Consider the following 19,142-nt stretch of genomic DNA (forward strand, 5'->3'; position numbering starts at 1 on the left):
CGCCGCCGCCACCCCTTTTTTTCTCGAAAGAACAACGGCGGGGAAGCAGAGGGTATAAAAGGTTCGTCACCAATTTCCTTGGATAAAATGGATGCAAAACATGTTTTGGTGCACATACAAATCGAATTTTTATTTCAAAAAATGACGAAGATATATTTTACCTAAAATATGAATGAAAGCCTATCGGTGTATCCCGGTAGATAATACCAACACACTGTATAGTCGTCCCCGTAAACGCCGTGGACAAATGAATTAATTTTCTTTAAATTATATTTCTTTTGACTCGTGGATGCATTAAAAATATATCCTTAATTATTGATACTGCCCGTCTATGTTTTATGTTCGAGGTCGTATTACGGATTTTGTAAACAACGTGTGCGCGTTTTTTAAACAGGCACATTGATCGTCTCACACAGACAGTTCTTGGCCGCCTCCCTCCACCGTGTCCGCTACGCTTATTTGGATCGAGTTATAGGAGCTTTTATTGCAAACATCTCAGGTAAATTATATCAACCTGTGAGGTTTTACCGATATTTTGTGACTTAGGGAGCCAATTTGTCTTGTTTTATCAAAACGTGTAAGTGGTCCTCTCAAATGGTTTGACTAGGCCCGAAACGAAGCTACACGGAATATAATGAGAACGACGAATAAACTGGACTGTATCGGCTGTACTGCATGTTGTGATCCTAAAATGGCTGCGCCATTCTGACTTGATTTTTCTATGGTTTAAGTCACTCAGTGAGGAAACCGAGGAAATGGATTTCAAACCTCCAGGCTTCCAGTTTACGCAAAAAAAACCTCTGAACAGGGGGTCGCTATGGAACGCAAACAAATACGGCATGGTAAGTATTCCGTGACAATGTCGCGGTCGGAATGTATGTTTTTGTCTGTTCGTCCACTGCCCCTCACTTGACTGTGAACGTCAGTCACAGTTGTGAGAAAGGGAACGAGAATATGCACCACCCGGGATCTTAATGCCCTTTCAGTGAGCCTGGGGCATCCATGCAGTTAACGACGGCTTTGGCACAAACCGAGGCTGCCTGTTGAAATCATTACAACATACCGGATGAACAGCGGACACTTTGCCCTGGATGTCTGAAACATCACTTTCCCATTTTCCACTCCAATCGAATCAAAATTCACGATTGCTCTTAGATCATACATTCACTCTCATGCTAAAATAGAGTCAGTATAGGAGTAGTTGGTGCTCTTACATTGTATACAATTCCAAATATGTAATCCTAGTTTTAAATTTAAAAACACCTTATTTCTTTGCCTTGTCACAACGAGGTAGTGTTTGGAATTTCCACAGATATAAGGAATCCCAAACAAGGAGACACTTTTGCCTGGCGGTTGAGGTGTCTGCCTCGGGTTTGAATCTTTGATTCAGACCCAACCTCCTGTGTGGCGTTTATATGTTGTTTCAGTGCCAGCATTTTTTTTATGTACCCAGTACAGTAATTGACTTCAGACCAGTCCTTGGGTGCACCCAGCCTCTCCTTAAAGTCAGTTGGGATCGGTCACCCAAATGAGGACAAGCACTATAGAAAATTGATGGGTACATCCATACAAGCTGAAGTGGGGGAGATTTCTGTCCAATTGTTTTTCATTTTTCCTCCCTCAACCTGCTTTTTGGGAATGGGATTGAGGTCTTGGCCTGTTGACATGTGGCCAGTGGCCTTAATACTCATTCAGGTAATATTTGTGTTTGCCTGACACCAAATGCACATTCTCTCTTGATGAGAATTCACATTGACTGGTGGCTATTTTTTACACGTGTACCCATGACACTGCTGATGCAGGGTCGTCGTGAGACATGGTGTACATTGTGTAGCGCGAAATTCAGTACACCGCTAAGTGTCACTATGTCACTAATTCCTCTATGTGTCTCTCTCCTTCCTGTGGACTTATTCCCTCCTCTTGACAGGGTACGTACCGCCCGCAGCACTCTGCTGACATAGGTAAGTCTTCCATACATGGTACATTGCCTGGGATGAGAGAATTGAAGCTTGAGACCTTGTTGTCTCTACTTCAGATCATGGGTGGTGGCCTGTCCACCACTATCTGAAACTCTCAGCTATTGGGCCTGTTGTGTGCCATTTAGTGCTATTGTTCAAGGGAGACCAACATTATAAACAAAAAGTATTACAAATTCACCTCTTAACAGTCGCCTGCCAACCTGTAAGCATTGTGCATACCAGGTATGGATATTTAAAAAAAAAATCACTTAGAATTAATCACCGTCTTAATAAATGTGAGTTAATAGATGGCTGCTCGTCCTGTGCAAAAATTACGTTCGTCAAACCTCACTCTTGGAAGACCTTTGAGAGTAGCACCATCCACTGTGTTAGCAGCCTTGGTTTTTAGCCTGCTGGGTGGCACACTTGACTCTCAACCAGGAGAATAGTGGTCGCATGGGTTTTGACCTCAAGCAGGACCGCGGCCTGACTGACCGCTGCTCATTAGGCTGCCAATTAAATGTGCATCAGAAGTCTTAACAACATGGGGCAACAGTCACCTGTCAAAGTGGCCGCAGACCCCTGTATTTTCCACCTGCTTTCTGTGTGTCTGTTCATTATGAACGGCGTTGGCACGGAATGAGGGGACACCCAAAGTCGCCCCTGCAATTTTTCACCTTCGGAAGGAGTTTCAGAGCTGACACGGCACCTGCATGTTGGTTGTGTCATGATTGGTGATGGGTACCGAGCCCCAGTCCTAAACTGGCCTTGGGGCTGAATTTTTAATAAGTGCAATGTCGATAAGCTCCACCTTTAAGGGTCTGTGGAGAAATTACGCAATTAAATTTTGGTTTAGGCTATATGAAAGTTATTTTGCGCCTTCGACCTCTGTGATGTAGTTTTCTAACTACCAGTTCAATTGTTGTTTGTCTAAGATGGATGTTCACAATTGCAGGCGCGCCATATAATTTATTCCACTACACTGCAGGTCCGTGCGTGGAAGGCGTCTTTCCAGAGATGTTGCTGAGAACAAAATTCCGCTCGGGAATACAGTCAAACCTCGGTTTTCGAACGTCTCTGTTCTCGACCAAACTTCCCAACCCCCTCAAGTGGCACAGTTAGTTGCAAGGATGACTGTCATGGCAGTGTAAAGTGAACAAAAAGTAATGCAATTGGATATCTTAACATTGTAATCGGACTGCTTCCTAATGTGGATAAAAATCTGATCCGTAAAGGTCTTGGCTATTTGCCAATGCACCTGCATCGTAAAGGGACAGATCGGTTGTACCCTGTCCCATTCAAACTTGACGTCATTAAGCACTTGCATCTGAGCAAACAATCTCAAAACACCCACCGTAAATCGAAATACCTGTGCGCAGTCATGATTTAGTGGGATCTCATTGGTGTTTGCCGCGCATGCTCCAATTGATCGGTGGCTGATATTCGTGGAAAGTGTGTGATCGTGAACGCGATCAAGGGCTTTAATGGTTGATTAATCACTCTAGTAGCCGTTCGTTCTACATTTCACGTTTTATGACTGACCAAATGACCTCCGAAAAGTGAAATTAAAGTGGGAAAGAAAAAAAGAAGACGAGAGGTGAACTTGCAGGAACGGAATCCGTCTGCCTGAACAACTGAAGACAGTAAATGAAACACTCTTATTATTTTTCTTCTGGAATGGTTTTGTTATACTTAATGAAATTAATAGTTGAAGTAGTAATTTCATACTCCATCAGGATTGGGAGCAGAAACATGCTGCCCCTTTGAACCCAAATGAAATTACATACTGATTTGCTCTGTGATGTTAGATATTATTTGGAGTAATTTCATTTCATTTGGTATCGGTAATTTGGTTGCATTCAAATTGGAACACAAGGCTCAATGTCAATAGTGTTTAATCCATATAGGCCATTTGCAACCATCTGCTTTTCCTTTAGGGAAAATAATGATACACATTTCCCCGATTTTCTGACATGTTACAGACCAAAATACAAACTGAATTTGTTTTTGCATTTTCTGAACTGTCAATTTGAAGCAATGTCCTGTTTTTGACCCCCCCCCCCCAAAAAAAAATCAACAGATGAATTGATAATTTAACAGAAATCTTTTGTTGTGGTTCTAATTGAACATTTTGCACCGAATCCATCCGATCAGTATCGGCCGATCACACTCGTGGATGATCGGCATCTTAAAACCCTGATCGGTCTGAACATCCCTAATTTTCGTATCTCTGCTGAGGTTCCTCTGGCATGTCGAGATTTAGCCACCCAGGGGCAATCTTATCTATTTCTCTTGTATTGCAAACTCAGCACCTACACCCGGTTCTTACCTCGGACTCCGACAAGGGTTCCGCTGTTTGCATTCTGAATGGTCATGTTCTGTTAATCTAGGCAGAACATGATTTAGTTATGACACACTGACATCCCCTGGAACTGCAAAACTGTTTTCATCCTTCTTCATGTATGTTTTTTCTGTGGGTGTTATTTTTGAACATTACTGCACTTCCTCTTTTGTATGGATTTGTTAACAAGTGCTTAACTCCTTTCGGCTGGGTTTTTTAAAAAATGCTCAGTACCCAGCCCTAATTTCCCGTCCCTCTGATAGGAAACATTGTTTTGCAAACTCCTCACCTCCAACTAAAGTTGGGCATATAGTAAAACACAAAGTATTGTTCCCAATTTGCGCTTATCAAGCGTGTGTGATAGTTTAGCAACTCTAATATTGCTGTTTTTTTTTCCACCAGTTTATGTCAAAGGAACATCTTTCCAGACTGTGCCATCATTGAGCAAAGTGTTGGACGGCATCCCAAATAGCTTGCTCGGTAAGCAAAAAAAAAAAAGATGGTCATCCTTATACCGTGACTGTGAGATTAAAACACTCAGCGTTCTCAACAAATGTATGTTTTCAGGTCTTAAGTATGTGTGGGAGTACCGCAGCCCCAGTAAAACTGTCCCGCCACATTATGAGTGCAGGCTTTGCAAGGTGACCCGCCTGCAGCACGATATGGTCGCTCATGTGAAAAGCGCACAACACAATTTCACCTACATGGTGAGTCGTTTGGCTTAGTTAAAGATACTATTTGCATGATTAAAACCAGTGAAATCTGACTGTATTTCCTGAAATAGAGGCCTGCGCCCTGTGGCGCTTCCTGTTCAATATGTGCAAGAGAGAAAGATGTGAAACTGCTTGCTTTTCCGCTTGCGTGAATTTACCCATTGACTTAAGTCAGTCATATATTTAAGACAACGGTAACCTTGAGTGTTACCTGTCAAACTTGACTTCAGCATATACCACTTTGAACGTCAAATGATTGATCCCCGTGTGCATTTGTTTACGCCGCCATTCTGACAGTATAGTAGCGGCGGCAGGAGAAGAATTTACAATGTAGCAGTGATGACATTCGCATTGCAGCCCTTACTGTATTAATCTTGAAATTTCTTTTGTAACAAGAGGCAATATTTTCCTGTTGAGGCGTTTCGTAACTTGAAAATTTCATATGAAGAGACGTTCATAAATAGGGGTACCACTGTATATCATTTCCTTCAAATTGGGTTTGTTTGGTTTTTTTGTTTGTGCGATTGAAGTAAATCTTTTAAAAATTGTATCACCAAACACCTCTGTATTGTATACAGAAAAAGATCCATCCTGACAAAGTCCCTTGGGAAAAGGAAGAACTCCTCAAAGATGCTGCTGTGAGGAAGATGGTTAAGGATTCTGCCGCTGAATTGGCACAAAAAGTGGGGAGAGGACAAGTCAAGGTCAGTTTTGAGTTCAACCACTATTTAAATCATTTCAATTTGACAAGATCCACACGAATTTAATATGCAAGCCACGAGTTTTATTCTGGATTATGTTTTCTTCTTTGTTTGGGTGATGCTTTAGGTGGTCATGAAGGAGCCCTACAATGTACCTGCTTTCAAAGGACTCCGTAAGTTATTCTACTATGAAGTTCTCTGTGTAAAATAGGACCTGTTTGGGATCTTTGGGGCCACTTGGGTACCTTTTGTCTGTTCCCAGGTTCTGCTGAACCTAAGCCATTGCCCACACCAGAAGACAGCATGGGGCCAAATGGACCACCATTTGGTGGGTTATATTTGTTATTGAGCACCTTACTGTTGTTTCATCTGATTAAACATTATTCTGGTTTCCTTAGGTCCAATATTCAATGACCAGTTGTTTCATGAGGAGTTTCCCCCTAATGAAGATTCTTACGACGAATTTCCGGATGAATATGAGGACGAATATGAGCCATCCGATTTTGAACGGTTTTCACCTGAGCCATGTTTCCCAGACTCCAGTCCGGATGAATATGAGCCATCCAACATTGGGCGCTTTTCACCCAAGCAACGTTTCCCAGACCCCGATATGAGTCCAAGGCCGTATCCGCATGGGCCTGGAGATGATTTTAACCAAATGAATGGGCGTGATCGTTTTAATACTAGGCGAAGGTTTCCTGACCAGTACAAAGGCCCACAGTTTAAGCTGCCTCCCAGTTTAATGGACAGACCGGTAAAGAAACCACTTGATAGGCCAAGACACATGGACGCACCACCAGACAGTGGCTGTGATTCAAATGAACTGCTTCATTATCTGGTAGGTGCTTCATTTCATGGCAATCATTCCATTTCCTTCTTTGCAGTTGCGTACATAATGATGCTGAATGTGGTTTTTTTTGTTTTTTTAAAGGAGACCTTCCAGATAGAGAACGAGAGCGATGCACAGTTGGTTCTGAAGGTGACACAGAAACTAACAGAGCAGCTGATGGAGTACAGACTGAACAAAATAGCGCCAGAAGTAAGGAGCTTCACCCGTGAAAATCCATAGAAGTTAAACAAAGGACACTGGAGTTGTTGGTTATATATACGTGCAGGACATTCCTTCGGATACGATAGACATCTTCAAATTATTATTATTTTTTTTGCTTACCGAATTTTCCACACTAAAAGGTGCACTGGGTAATGAGGCGCACCTTCAATGAACGGCCTATTTTTTTTTTTTTTCATATATTGGACGCACCGCATAAGACGCAATTTACAATGCATCCACGAGATGCTCAAGGAAATGCCAACAGAACACTGCACCACACCCTGATTTATATAGCGACAATCAGATGTCAGTAAAACGTATTGAATAAAGCAGCGACACAGTTCACTTAACCAACAGCAAGTTAGAACGTTGAACTCTTGCCGCTGCTATATTTCCGTGTTCAACTGCGAAACCGATCGCCTTAAGTTTGAACTCTGCGTTGTCTCATTATCATGTTTATGATGATACTAGTGCAGCATGTACTACCGGAGACAAATTCCTTGTGTGTTCTACATACTCGGCCAATTAAGATGATTCTGATGTCTCTAGCAAGGAGCCATTTTGGGGTTGACATGTTACCGTAATGACCATACACAAGGTGCATCAGATTTTAAGGCGCGCTGTGAGCCTTTAAGAAAATTGAAGGCTTTTAGGTGCGAATTTTAGTGCGGAAAATGTGGTACAAATTTGGTTTTCCGAAGTGAGAGAGATGAAATGGAAGTACTTCAATGAAAAGTTTGAATCCTAAAATGTTTTGGAAAAATGCCTCGGTACAACCTTGAACCCACCAAAAAGAGAAGTTACCCATAATTTTTCAGAGCAGCAACACAGCTCCATGCAATGACACTTGTGTCACACGAGAGACTGTCGGCAAAACTCGCTATCATGTGTGGAGGGGGGATTTGTTGAATATCCTAATGGCCCTCATTGGACATGTTATTTTATTTCTCTAAAAGGTGGAATGAAGACCCAACACCAGGTCGTCTTTTCTGCAGTTCATCACAACACAATCCGAATTGATTTGGGCGTCTGCTTCCTAATGAAATCTGAAACTCTCAAAGGAAAAATAGAGACTCACGTTTATATTTGGGATGATGTTAATGAGAGGGGGGCAGTCCTGCCTCTTATGTAAAAAATCAAAGACAAAGGAAGGTTATTGCAATTCGATCTTGGCATGAGAAGTCCAGGGCTGGAAAGTCCAGAGCTCTCCTGTCGTGCATAAATCTTGAGATAATTCCTCCTTGAGGGAACGTGACGGCCTCCGGGGATTCTCCCGAGGTGGGGAGACGCAAAAGAACACACTAGGGGGCTGTTAAAAGGGAGAAGAAGATACAAACTACACACTTGTTTTAAGAGTTTAAACAGAGGTTCAGATGAGACTGGTACCAACAGTACTCATCGCAAGGCTAATTTCCTCAACATCATGCGACGACGGAATTGGATTCATTTTCAACAGCGAGGGTCGTCGGTACTTGGGTTAGTGACAATTACACCGACGGACGACAACTCGACTCCATGAGTGCGTAGACATGAGTGACCCAATTCAAAGTCTCCACGATCTACTTTGAGATGACTGCCTCAACCTCTCATATTGTCAGCGCTTGTTTTTTCCTCTCTGTTAGGCAATTCATGCGGAGGCTGACCATGTTTTAATCTTGAGCACGTCTCTTCTGCGCAGGGTCCCAGCAAGAATAGCTTTTCAATGAACTTGAACTTCTTGTCATCGCCCTCTTCCAGTCTGCCATGGAGTAGTGATAGGTACTCTCGAGCTTTACCTAAAGGTACACTACCAGTCAAGTTCACCTTTCCACCAGGCTTTATTCAAATTCAATAGAAAAGATGCATGTTGGGTGTTAGACCTTGTGCTGTTTACGTTTACAGTATATTCAGCATCAGATCGTTACTAACGTCCATGTATAACTTGTAGTTTTCCACATTTTGAATTTTGTAGGTCCAGAATAACACGGCTTATCCTTCCATGTGGTTTTAATTCAATCTTTTTTTTCTACAGGTCAGTCTCTGTTCATGGACGGTCCCCGCAGATTCCTGAAATGATGTGACACCTCAAGATGTTTCTTCAGTGTGTCCATTAGCTGTGAATGTATGAGTAACTGTAGATACATTCTTTGTATTTTTCTGTTTTTGCTTTGTTAAAAAAAAAAAAAAACACACGTTGACAGGATTTTCTGATGCTAATCTAACAAAATATTCAATTTCTACAATAAACAAATGACGTATTTCCAGTTCTCTTCTTGCAAAAAGAGAATATACAAGTTTCCCAAGTAAGTGGTTGTAACGACAAGAACCAAACTGGAAATGTCAGCAACCATACAGGAGAAAAATGTAGTTTCTTGAAGACAGTCTTTTTTTTTCCTTTGATGAAATGGATGTTTTTCCAAGGCCTGCCCAAAATCTGATATTGGGACCAGGGGTATAAAAAAAGGTTGTGGGGGTGCTTGTGATAATTCTAAGAATCTGTGACTGGGGGGGGGGGGGTAATGGTTATGGCAATAACATTTTCCCCCTCCACTATATTCTACCATATAAAAACGTTTCAGCCTTTGGTTCCAAAGCCGCGCCTTTAACGCAGGCCCTCATTCGCAAAGATATTCATTTGATTCGCAGTTATACGCTTTATAATGGCGTTTTCTCCCAATAAGTCTTGGGTGAGTTTATGGGCCATGGAAACAAGTTTGAAGGATTTAAACTGCACCATGGCCGTGCAAGAAGCTTTGCCATCATTTAAAGTAATTATATCGTCTGTTGTGATGTTATATTTTTGTGAGAGCTTAAGTATCAGGCTTTCCTTCATATATTCGGGCATGTTTTGAACTAACAAGCATGTGTTTGCGTCGGCACCCAGGTTCTTTTCCGGCATCTCACTTCTCACGCGGGATTTCCTCTTCGAAAGGTTCAGAGGCCAGTCATTTTTCCTTTTCATGTCCATCATTTCATCTCTGTTAATTATCGACACTTGGATGTGGTCCGAGCCAAGGAGCCAGCCATCACGACTCATTGCATGTTCGCAGTCCGTCATGCGGTGAAAAATTAGAAAGGCTGTATCTGTTCTGTCGCCGTTCTTGTCAAGTAGATGTTGTATATTGGATTTTTCCATTTCATGACAGTCAAACACTTGCCTTAATTCAGTCTTCGTTGTCAACAGAGGGAGATTGCAGACCTTGACAATGTACTCTTTACACACAGGAAACAGTCTGGCTTTTTTGAAAGAATTATGGTTTTCCTCCAACCTGAACTTCTGTTTCCGGTTTGCTGTGTCTCTCAAAGAGTTCCTTGCGTCATTATGGCAACCGCTTTCACACTCTTCCAACCCTAGTTTCCACATCTTCTCTGTGGCTTTACGTACTTCCACACAAATTGGGCCCATGTATTGGTTGTTGAACTGCTCCGCACGAATCGAGTCTTGCTTATCGTCGAACTTGACAAGGCACACGTGACGGTGTTCCAACTTCATGTTGACTACGACTTCCGTGACCTTCAGCCCTTTGAAGAACAAACTAATATCCTCTTTTGTGGTCGAGGCTGGCAGTCCAAACAGCCTCACGTAACCTGGTCCTGACGTCTGTGTCTCTGGCATAATTGCATGTAAATGTTCCGGCAAAACCTCCCGTTGCTCACTTGGGTAGGACTGGAAACTTTCCAGAGCTGTACGAACCCCCAGGAGAAACGCCTTGTGTAAAGGGTCTGATGTCTCTGGGTGATCAGCGTTCTGAACGCAATCACCAGGAGGAGAGAAAGTGGTACAATTAAGTGGCTCGCCACATGTCAACGGACCTTGACTGGGAACAACAGGTTTGTATTTTGGGGGAGATTTCGACTTGTCGGACATCTGTAGAAAATCACTGGGAACAATCTGTGATGAAATTTTGTGCTCGTGTAACTCCTCACACACCTGTGGGCACCCACTTGGAACAGGAATTGTTCTGGGATCACATTGCCTGTCATGTATCTGTGAACACCCATTAACAATGGGAGCTATCCTGGGATCACATGGTTTTTCAAAGTTCTGTAGACCCCCCGTAGGAATAATATTTGAGTATATTTTGCAATCACGTGGCTTGTCGAAAGTCTGCAAATCTCCATTTTGCACGGTTGGTGGTAAAATTGTGGGAGAGTAAGCTGATGCAATTCTCGGATCACGAGGTGGGGAAGTCGGTGGGTGAACAACTTGCGGCTCCTCGGACCTTTCTTCTACACATGGCTGAGATACACGATGGGAGTGTTTTTTCTTCTTCTTCTCATAGTATTGCAGTTTTTTTTCCAGTTCTGCAACACAACTCAAGCGTATAATCACCTTGGAGCCTTTCAGGGTACGTCCACTGTGGCAAACGGCACGTCGTGCCTCTTTTTGAGACTTGAAGGCAATGAAGGCCTCGTGGTTTGGTCCTCCCAGGATCCAGATCCAGACGCCGTGCACGGGGATGTGCAAACGGGGGAAAAAGTCCCGGATGTCCGCGGCGCTCGCGTTCACGTCCAATCCCTTTAACTTCACAACGTGGGCCATTTTTTAATGTGTCGCTTCCTCTGAAGAAGGCTGCTTTCTGAAAGACAAAAGGCCTGGGTCATAAACACAAGGAGTGGGGGAGGCTAACAACTCATTTAGCCTGAAAAAATACTGACCATCGGTTCTTTTCGAAGTTGTGCAAGGAGTGCGCGGACCGACGAGTAGGACCGCTTATGGGTGTACTGTATGCCTCCGCCTACACACGCAATCCCACCCAGCTAGCGAGTTTGAGCGCCTTTCCCTTGGTGCAGGGCGATTGGTTGAGAACCCTCTTACGTCACTTACTTTACCTTAGCACCCAACAATCATCTCTGAGGGGAGGAGCATGGTGTGTTTCGCGTCTTCAGTAAATTTAATTATCGAATTATACGTATTATTAGTAAGTATTATTAGTATCAATAGATTGTTTTTATACCCTGTAAATATGGATAAGATTATACAATATTTTATTATAGAGTATATCACGGGCATTTGTAGCCCATTTTGGGTGGGTGCTTCAGCACACCTAAATTGATTCCCAGCCCACTAAAATTTGAGATCGTTTATTTGTATATATTTTTCAAAGTATGTTCTTTTAAAATATATATGTAATATTTTAGCAACAATGTCCCCCACCTCAAAATGATTTGTTTCACCCAATCCCTTCAACCCCCAGCTGAATATGTTGCCTTCCAGTGGACTTTTTTTTTTTTTCCTATGGCTGAAGCAACAAAATTGCAGGGTGTCAAACTAATTTTTGTCGCGGGACACTTTGACGTTACGTTTTCCCTTGGAGCTTGCCATGACTGTCTTGAATACATATGATGCAGGGAACCAACAAAACATCCTACTGTTGCCCACCCCGAGGGGGCACACCCACAGAGGTAGGCTAAAAGGTGAAATGTCTTCTCCAAACCCGAACAGTCCGGATACCTCCATTCAAAGCTAAACTGACTGCCATGACCTGGGTGACCGAGAATCTAAAAAAAAAAATATATATATATATATATATATATATATATATATATATTATTTTAGCCTCTTATTTTGTTTCCATGTCTTTTTCAAGAATTAGTTCTTTGTCAAATAATCATCACATAGTGATCATCACATGCCAGAAACATCTCAGAGAATCTTCCTCTGTGGTTCTGACTGAACACTGATTACTGCGAATTTTTGGCAGTATTTATTCTTGACTGTCACCACTAGCAAATCTTTGTGACATAATTTTTTTCCCATCTCATCATTTTAAAAATAAAGCCTTGTGATAGATAGAAATTGCTAATTATAATGCTGCCAAAAAACAATAAAGCAACATTCATAACAATTTCCAACAATCAAGCTATGTCATTATGTCAAAAAAATTAAATAAACCTGAATTTTATCCTAATTGCCGCAGAATTAAGCTGTGCTAAACTATATTTAGTCACAATTACAAATGAGCGGGTTTATTATGATTAGTTATTATGCTGGTTAGTACGATGTCATGTTTATTACACAAATGACATTTATGCACTTCCACAAACGAGGAGAGACGATGTCTTACATCTTCGTAACTTTAATTGCAGAGCTTTACAGAATGTGAAGCATCACAATGCCATGTTGATACTCTATGATGTAGGGTAACTTTAATATGTGTGCCTTTGAAGCCCATCATATCTTCAACACACATGCCGCAATACTCTGCAAGGGCACTAATGATATGCATTAAATAGTGGACATTGTTTCATTACAAGATGGATGTGCCCGCTAACCCAAACGTCAGCACGCCGTTTGATTCTGTGAGTCGGTGTTGTATATTGCGTCCTAAAAAAGTGGAATCACACTGTCTTGATTGTATTTTTCTCTTGCAGAGGAGCGCACTGAGGGATGTGGTGACCTACAAGGCCCACATTATTGATGTGAGTAGAAGCACCGGCCTCGTACGCTTCACACCAGGAAAATGACACTGCACTCCCTCTTCACTTTGTGTTGACTGTAGTTTGTACCAAGTGACGCAACAATATAAAAATTGCCAATATTTCTTTTTTTTTCTCAGTGGAGTACAGACCTCTGCCAAAAACAAACATCCCGAAATCTTTTGATTTGAAACCTCCAGTATACAAAAAACCCTGTTAGAGGAATCTATGAGCAAAATTGTATCATGTTTAAAGTTTCATTTAATCTGTGAGCAAAATTGTATCATGTTTAAAGTTTCATTTAATCTGGGCACATCTCAACGTTTGGGTGCGTATCCAGCACCCCCAAATGCCTGTGCACAAAGGCGCCGGCCACCTGGTCGGAGGGCTGTTGAAGTCCACAATTAGCACGTCAATGCAGGTGGGCGATCACGGGGGAGAGGGCGAAACTCGGTCACAAAAGCGGAATGAATAATTCGGGAACAGCGGTTGAACAACAAAAGACGAGTTGAGAACACCCGTTGCGCCCAGGCGACATTGGCCATCCGCAAAGTCTGCAACATAAGATAAAGATTTATTAGTCTCACAATGGAGAAATTCCCAATTCACAGCAGCAAAGTTATGAAAGGAAGAATTAGAACAACAAAATATAGGAGCTGCTGGAAAGGCAGCCACTCTCGCGGCACCATTTTGAAGTCAAAATAACAAAAATAACACAACACAACACATAGGACACAGACAGTCGTGCAATCGTCACCACTTTTCTGCATACACTTAGTTGTCTGAAGCAGTTCTAGATGAAATAGGAGAGGATCAAAGTGTCCTTTCACCAGTGGGTCAGAGACGTCATGCTAAAAATGTGCACACGTCTGCTACAAACTAAGTTTTGAAAGCAAACACGAAGCTGTGGCGTCCATTGACGAAAAGAGCTTAGTTCACTTCTCCTGTCCCACGTAACCCGCTTCATTCGATGTAGACCAGACAGAAAAGGCGCCAACGTACTGGTGGTTCAAAGTTTAAAAACAGGTAACCAATCACTACAGAGGGGCCGGACCGGGGGTGTGGTATGCAAATATCCGGGGCAGTGTTTTCGTTGTATGTTACAATAAAAGTCTGAATTGGCGGGAAGGGAGCCCGAGTGTGTGATCATCGGAGCAACTAAACCGTCGTTCGCTCTCAGAGATCCGCTCCCGCCGATATTGAAGACAATTTTCCTGTGTGCCGAGTCATTTCTTTAACTTTGTCCGAGAAAATCTCTGACAAACCCCAAAGTAATTGACACTAATCATAATGGACAGAAGTGAATACTGTTAAATTACATTTAATAATATTAGATAGATAGATAGATACTGTAGCTAGCTAGCTAGCTAGCTAAATAGGTAGCTATAGAATCTATAATACTATACTGCCCATGTTTGCATTTTTAAATCATAATTTCTACTAGCAAATCACAATCGTAGCACTGGCGGGCTACTGATGTGGTCCTCACGGGCTACCTGGTGCCCAAGGGCACCACGTTGGAGACCCCCTGAATTAGATAAAGTACACAAGTCTGCCCTTGCAATACCGCATACAGGAGTGATATTATCTTAACGCTGATACCCTTGAGTGTGTTTCGCAGACTGCTCTGGGTGTGTTGGCTGGTCTGGTGGGGTTTTTGTCACTGCTGAAGACAATCAGCTGGAAGAGGAGGGTCGCATCAGCGGCCATCGACTTGAGGGTAAAGCTCGGGCGACGTCAAAAATGATAATTTTCCATTTATTGTGCAACTTGACGGTAAATGTTCTCTTTTCATCCCTTTGTCATTCATCTTACGGTAGATTTTATTGACGTTTCTGGTGTTCTACGCTGGAGATCTGGCCAATGTTTTCGTCCTTGTTACTCTTGCAACAGGAGTCTACTGGCTTATGCTGTGCAAGGTTGACTTCATTTTATTCCTTTATCTTGGTAAAAAAAAATTACAGTGGTTGATTTGTTGTGAATAATAAACAAAAAAATATTAGTCAAATTAAAAATGTCCATTTATTTATTTTTTTTTATAAATGGTTAAGTAGACTAAATTCAATTGCTTAGAACTGAACACAATGACATATTTGACATCCTTCATAACAACATTGGTATTAGTGCATTTTTGAATTGATCAATTCATTCAACAATTCCATAAATAACGAAACATAAATACACAATTTTATTGATTAATTGGCTCACTGGGCAAAAAAAAAAGGTTGCCTATCCTTGTTCTAAATTGTCCACAGGGGTGAATGTGAGTTTGAATGGTTGTTTGTCGACACGAGGCCTGAGATTGACTGGTGACTGCCGATCACTCCAGTGTGTGGCCCACCACCACTGACCCAAAGTTAGCTGGGGTAGGCCACGGCTCACCCAGGAGCCTAATCAGGACAAGTGCTGTAGAAACCAGATGGATGGATGTTTGTTTGATCTTACTTTTAATTTGAGAGCTATTATTCCTTCTACTTTATTAGGCCCAGCAGCAAGTGTCTGTCGAGCTGCCACTGCCCCACCAGGAAAAGCATTTTGTGACCTACATCATTTGTGCTTTTGCGCTCAAGGTGAGTCAACAGAAAAGGTTGATGATGGATGATGTGCAGGTGTTAAAATGGGGTTCATTTCCCAATTAGGGGTCAAAGATGTTGACAAAAGCGTCACGTCCTTTTTCCTTAACGTCTCAAAGATCTGAGTGTCATCCACATAGCAGTGAAAGGAACCTGGCCAGGACAGAAGTTGTAGTTGCACACCATCCACCATCACCTTTGACCCCTAATGGGGTCATGAACCTCATCTGAACAACACCTGCACATCATCATCAATCAACAAACGTTGACCCCAAAGTGGGACATAACCCGGGGATGAAATCGTCATTCTGATACTGCCTGTATTATCTTTGTTAAAATTTTCGATCCAGGTTGCGTAGGTGTACCGTGCGCTAAAGAGTGTGACTAATGATTGAAATTGTGTGTCAAGGCAGTGCAGTTCCTCCACAAGCTCGCAATACAGTCATCTATGGATGTGTTTTTCATTGACTGGGAGAGGCCTCGAACCCCAGCTAGTCGAACGGTCACAGGTATGAATCTTGTGTATATCTTGCTAGTAGTTCTTTTCTTTGTGTAGTATGCTCACTGTGTGTTCTGCTTTTGTCAGCCAGTGGTCAGCAGAAACGGGATTGTTTACCTGTCAGCATTTGGAGGACCTACTTTGTGGCTAAAGAGTGGAACAAGATCCAGACCATTCGCAAAACGAGACCGACCTTTCAGATCATGGCTGTGCTATTCTTCCTTGAAGTACTTCACGCTCCAGACATACTCGGTCTCTGATGCATGCGGCCGTTTTTTGTTTATTTCACTTCCTTTCATAACATCACCTAGGTGTTGGGTTTCTCTAAATTTACACTCAAGGAGCCCCGGCCAGCTTCCAACGACCTCTCACAGGTGGAGCCACCTTCATACAGTGTAATTCTGCGCTATGGCCTGGCATCAGCACTCTGGCTCTGCATTGGGCTTCTGCAGGTTCTCTGTTTTATTTCCCATTTTAAAAGTGAAAGCATGCAGCACATGAAATACATGAACACAAAATACAGACCCAACTCATTAAACTCAAATATTGTTGAAAAAAATTAAAAGGCAGTCACAGAGTAAAATATTTAATGATTTTTTTTTTATAAATTACATTATAACTTACAGCCATTGAAAAGCCAGATATGTGCCATCCCAAGAAATTATGTTCATTTCAAAACAATCAAAATGATGTAGAAATTAAGAAATGGCAATCGGTGTTCTGAAAAGTATTTTGTGTTGACTGAACCTGTGTATGCGTTTTGCTTTTTGAATTGAACAATTTTCGTTGAATATTCAATCCACTCAACAGAGCATTCAATTCACTTTTATGTATGCCCACTCAGGTCATATTCACCGCCTTTTACGAGATATGCGTGGATGACAAAATTCGTCAGTTTGTGGATCTCTGCTCTATCAGCAACGTGAGTTGCAATTTTAAACGTTTTTAATTGGTTTGCTTAGACTTTCTTAACTGTGTTATGTCTTTGCAGATATCTGTGCTGCTCTTACCTCAGCGATGTTTTGGCTACTACATCCATGGGCGCTCTGTGCATGGTCATGCTGACACAAACATGGAGGAAATGGGCAACAATCTGAGGAGGGAAGCGGTACGCCCACTTAGCGACTGGTTTTATAGAATCTAAATTAATATGCAAAGGCGGCGGCCCGGTGATCGAGTGGCCCATACTAAAACACTCCAAAGTATTCATTTTGATGATTAATTAGAGCAAACCTTAACAGTCATAAAAGCTCCATCAGAATTGCATCTTATTTTTTCCCCCCCATGTGAAGGAGTCACTGTGTGGCCAACGAGGTCTTCTTCCCAACACAGACATGCAGACTTTCCAGGTGGCCCTTTCCACACGACTGCGCTCGCATTACGACAGGATACGGGAGTCCTTTTCCAGGGTTTGTATCCATTTCCCCCAGGAATGTAGTCAGGAAAAATGTAGAATTCCTCACTGCATCGTTCGTGTTCAGAGATACGGACCGGCACGGCTCATGGACTCAGCCAGCCAGTGGGAGCAAAATATTCGGGCCTATCACACCATGAACCACTTCCTTGGATCAGTCATAGATCATGTTTGTGGCACACTGACAGAAATATTATTCTTTTCTGTTCAACACTCATGCTTATTTGTTCATCTTATAATATTTTTGTCCCCTAAGGCCCACCCTGACATGGACTACTATGTAAGGGACAAACTAGCATTGGAGAGTGTCATGGGCATGGAGTTCCTTGAACCAATTGAGAAGACCATTTTTTATAATGGTATCAGTATTTGGTTTGAACAATCAATACATTTATTTTTGTCGATGTGCGCATGACTGTTTCTGTTTGTCGCCGCAGATGAAGCCCACAGTTTCAGTGATGTGCTTTTTCATGGACATGAGAGCACGCTGCTGTTGTTTGACATGTTGTTCTTCTGCGTTGTTGACTTTGCATGTCAGAACTTTGTCCTGGCCGGACTGCTTACATACATCGAGCAAATGGTGAGTATTGAATGCATCTAATGTGTGAAGAAGGCCGCTGATGTTTAAATTTATGACTTCCTAACAGATATTTCGAAAGATTCGCATTAATGTAGGGAGGAAGAATCTTGCCTACAAGACTCAGGTGGATGAACGATTTCTGATGTAAAATCCCGTGGAAGATCCCTCAAAATGCCAGTGTTGTTCATCATATTTATACAAATGTTTTGCATTCCGACTAGCACAATGTATAGGTTCGGGTTGGATTGGATGGCTATTACAGATCATTTTGTTGCAGCATTTATTTATTTTTTTAGTATTGTTAAAAATAAACACTGGTGAACACCAAGAGTTGTCTTTGTTTGTTGTTGTTCTTCATTACTTGCAATGAACATGGAGAAATTCTTAAGAGCAGACCACCAACCACGTGGCACATAAATACCAACAACCATTTTCACCCCCGTTCATACCTATGAGGACAATGTGGAGTCTTCATTGAAGCTTCCATTCATGTTTTCGGAATGTGGGAGGTCACCCCTGCAACACGTGGAGAACACACAAACACTACAGTAGAAGGCACGAGCCTGGACTCAAACTTCCCGACCAAAACACTGAGGCAGATGTGCTAACCACGCAGTCGCCCATTGTGCCACTTCAATTTTGATTCATTTTACTTTTTGCACTTATTCTGTTCAGGGTGATGGAGAGTTGGTGCCGATTCTGAGCTTGGCATCAAAGACAGACGACACTCTTGATTGGTCGCCAGTCAATTACAGGGCAACATAGAAATGACGACCATTAAAAAACACATTCACATTGTAACTGATAGAAAACACATTTTAGTTTCGTTTAGTTTTTCAGTGTTTCACTGTCATGCGTATCTCCGTACTCAGGGTGGCGCTAGTTCTTGACAATATCTGATGCTACCCGCAAA

The 19,142-nt window shown here is 42.2% G+C and overlaps 3 protein-coding genes across 5 annotated transcripts; 2 read left to right on the top strand and 1 right to left on the bottom strand.

Annotated features, from left to right (window-relative positions):
- The first annotated feature begins 21 nt into the window (after window positions 1–21).
- LOC147203769 (uncharacterized) lies at window positions 22–9,002 on the top strand. Of its 2 annotated transcripts, XM_086113980.1 has the most exons (13): window positions 22–61; window positions 395–499; window positions 732–842; window positions 1,928–1,961; window positions 4,702–4,779; window positions 4,867–5,006; window positions 5,591–5,716; window positions 5,841–5,886; window positions 5,976–6,041; window positions 6,112–6,551; window positions 6,645–6,752; window positions 8,443–8,545; window positions 8,776–9,002. In XM_086113980.1, exons 3-13 carry the CDS (start codon window positions 756–758, stop codon window positions 8,817–8,819), a joined length of 1,272 nt encoding a protein of 423 aa, XP_085970106.1. In that variant the 5' UTR covers window positions 22–61; window positions 395–499; window positions 732–755; the 3' UTR covers window positions 8,820–9,002. The 2 variants fall into 2 exon arrangements, with proteins under 2 accessions (XP_085970106.1, XP_085970107.1); XM_086113981.1 differs by lacking the exons at window positions 22–61; window positions 1,928–1,961.
- rbm12ba (RNA binding motif protein 12Ba) lies at window positions 8,563–11,499 on the bottom strand. Its single transcript, XM_086113979.1, has 2 exons — window positions 11,403–11,499; window positions 8,563–11,323 (listed from the first exon to the last, which is right to left on the bottom strand). Exon 2 carries the CDS (start codon window positions 11,284–11,286, stop codon window positions 9,346–9,348), a length of 1,941 nt encoding a protein of 646 aa, XP_085970105.1. The 5' UTR covers window positions 11,287–11,323; window positions 11,403–11,499; the 3' UTR covers window positions 8,563–9,345.
- A 273-nt stretch (window positions 11,500–11,772) lies between these two features.
- LOC147203771 (meckelin-like) lies at window positions 11,773–18,500 on the top strand. 2 transcript variants are annotated; one of them, XM_086113794.1, is made up of 15 exons: window positions 11,773–12,149; window positions 13,119–13,166; window positions 14,785–14,883; window positions 14,984–15,082; window positions 15,647–15,733; window positions 16,146–16,245; window positions 16,323–16,462; window positions 16,547–16,687; window positions 17,080–17,157; window positions 17,227–17,343; window positions 17,528–17,644; window positions 17,717–17,818; window positions 17,906–18,008; window positions 18,087–18,229; window positions 18,297–18,500. In XM_086113794.1, exons 1-15 carry the CDS (start codon window positions 12,087–12,089, stop codon window positions 18,375–18,377), a joined length of 1,518 nt encoding a protein of 505 aa, XP_085969920.1. In that variant the 5' UTR covers window positions 11,773–12,086; the 3' UTR covers window positions 18,378–18,500. The 2 variants fall into 2 exon arrangements, with proteins under 2 accessions (XP_085969920.1, XP_085969921.1); XM_086113795.1 differs by lacking the exon at window positions 11,773–12,149 and adding an exon at window positions 12,925–13,046.
- Window positions 18,501–19,142: the final 642 nt, after the last annotated feature.

Source organism: Hippocampus guttulatus, chromosome 6 (assembly GCF_054856545.1).
Source record: "Hippocampus guttulatus isolate MCC_2025c chromosome 6, RoL_Hgut_1.0, whole genome shotgun sequence".
NCBI lineage: Eukaryota > Metazoa > Chordata > Actinopteri > Syngnathiformes > Syngnathidae > Hippocampus > Hippocampus guttulatus.

Excerpts from the sequence above, each read along its gene's own strand:
- LOC147203769 (XM_086113980.1), top strand. The coding sequence starts at position 756 with ATGGATTTCAAACCTCCAGGCTTCCAGTTTACGCAAAAAAAACCTCTG. Across the intron at positions 1,962-4,701 it reads GCAGCACTCTGCTGACATAG|TTTATGTCAAAGGAACATCT; the intron begins GTAAGTCTTCCA and ends TTTTTCCACCAG. Across the intron at positions 6,552-6,644 it reads ATGAACTGCTTCATTATCTG|GAGACCTTCCAGATAGAGAA; the intron begins GTAGGTGCTTCA and ends GTTTTTTTAAAG.
- rbm12ba (XM_086113979.1), bottom strand. The coding sequence starts at position 11,286 with ATGGCCCACGTTGTGAAGTTAAAGGGATTGGACGTGAACGCGAGCGCC.
- LOC147203771 (XM_086113794.1), top strand. The coding sequence starts at position 12,087 with ATGATGCAGGGAACCAACAAAACATCCTACTGTTGCCCACCCCGAGGG. Across the intron at positions 16,688-17,079 it reads TCTGCATTGGGCTTCTGCAG|GTCATATTCACCGCCTTTTA; the intron begins GTTCTCTGTTTT and ends ATGCCCACTCAG. Across the intron at positions 17,819-17,905 it reads TTGGATCAGTCATAGATCAT|GCCCACCCTGACATGGACTA; the intron begins GTTTGTGGCACA and ends TTGTCCCCTAAG.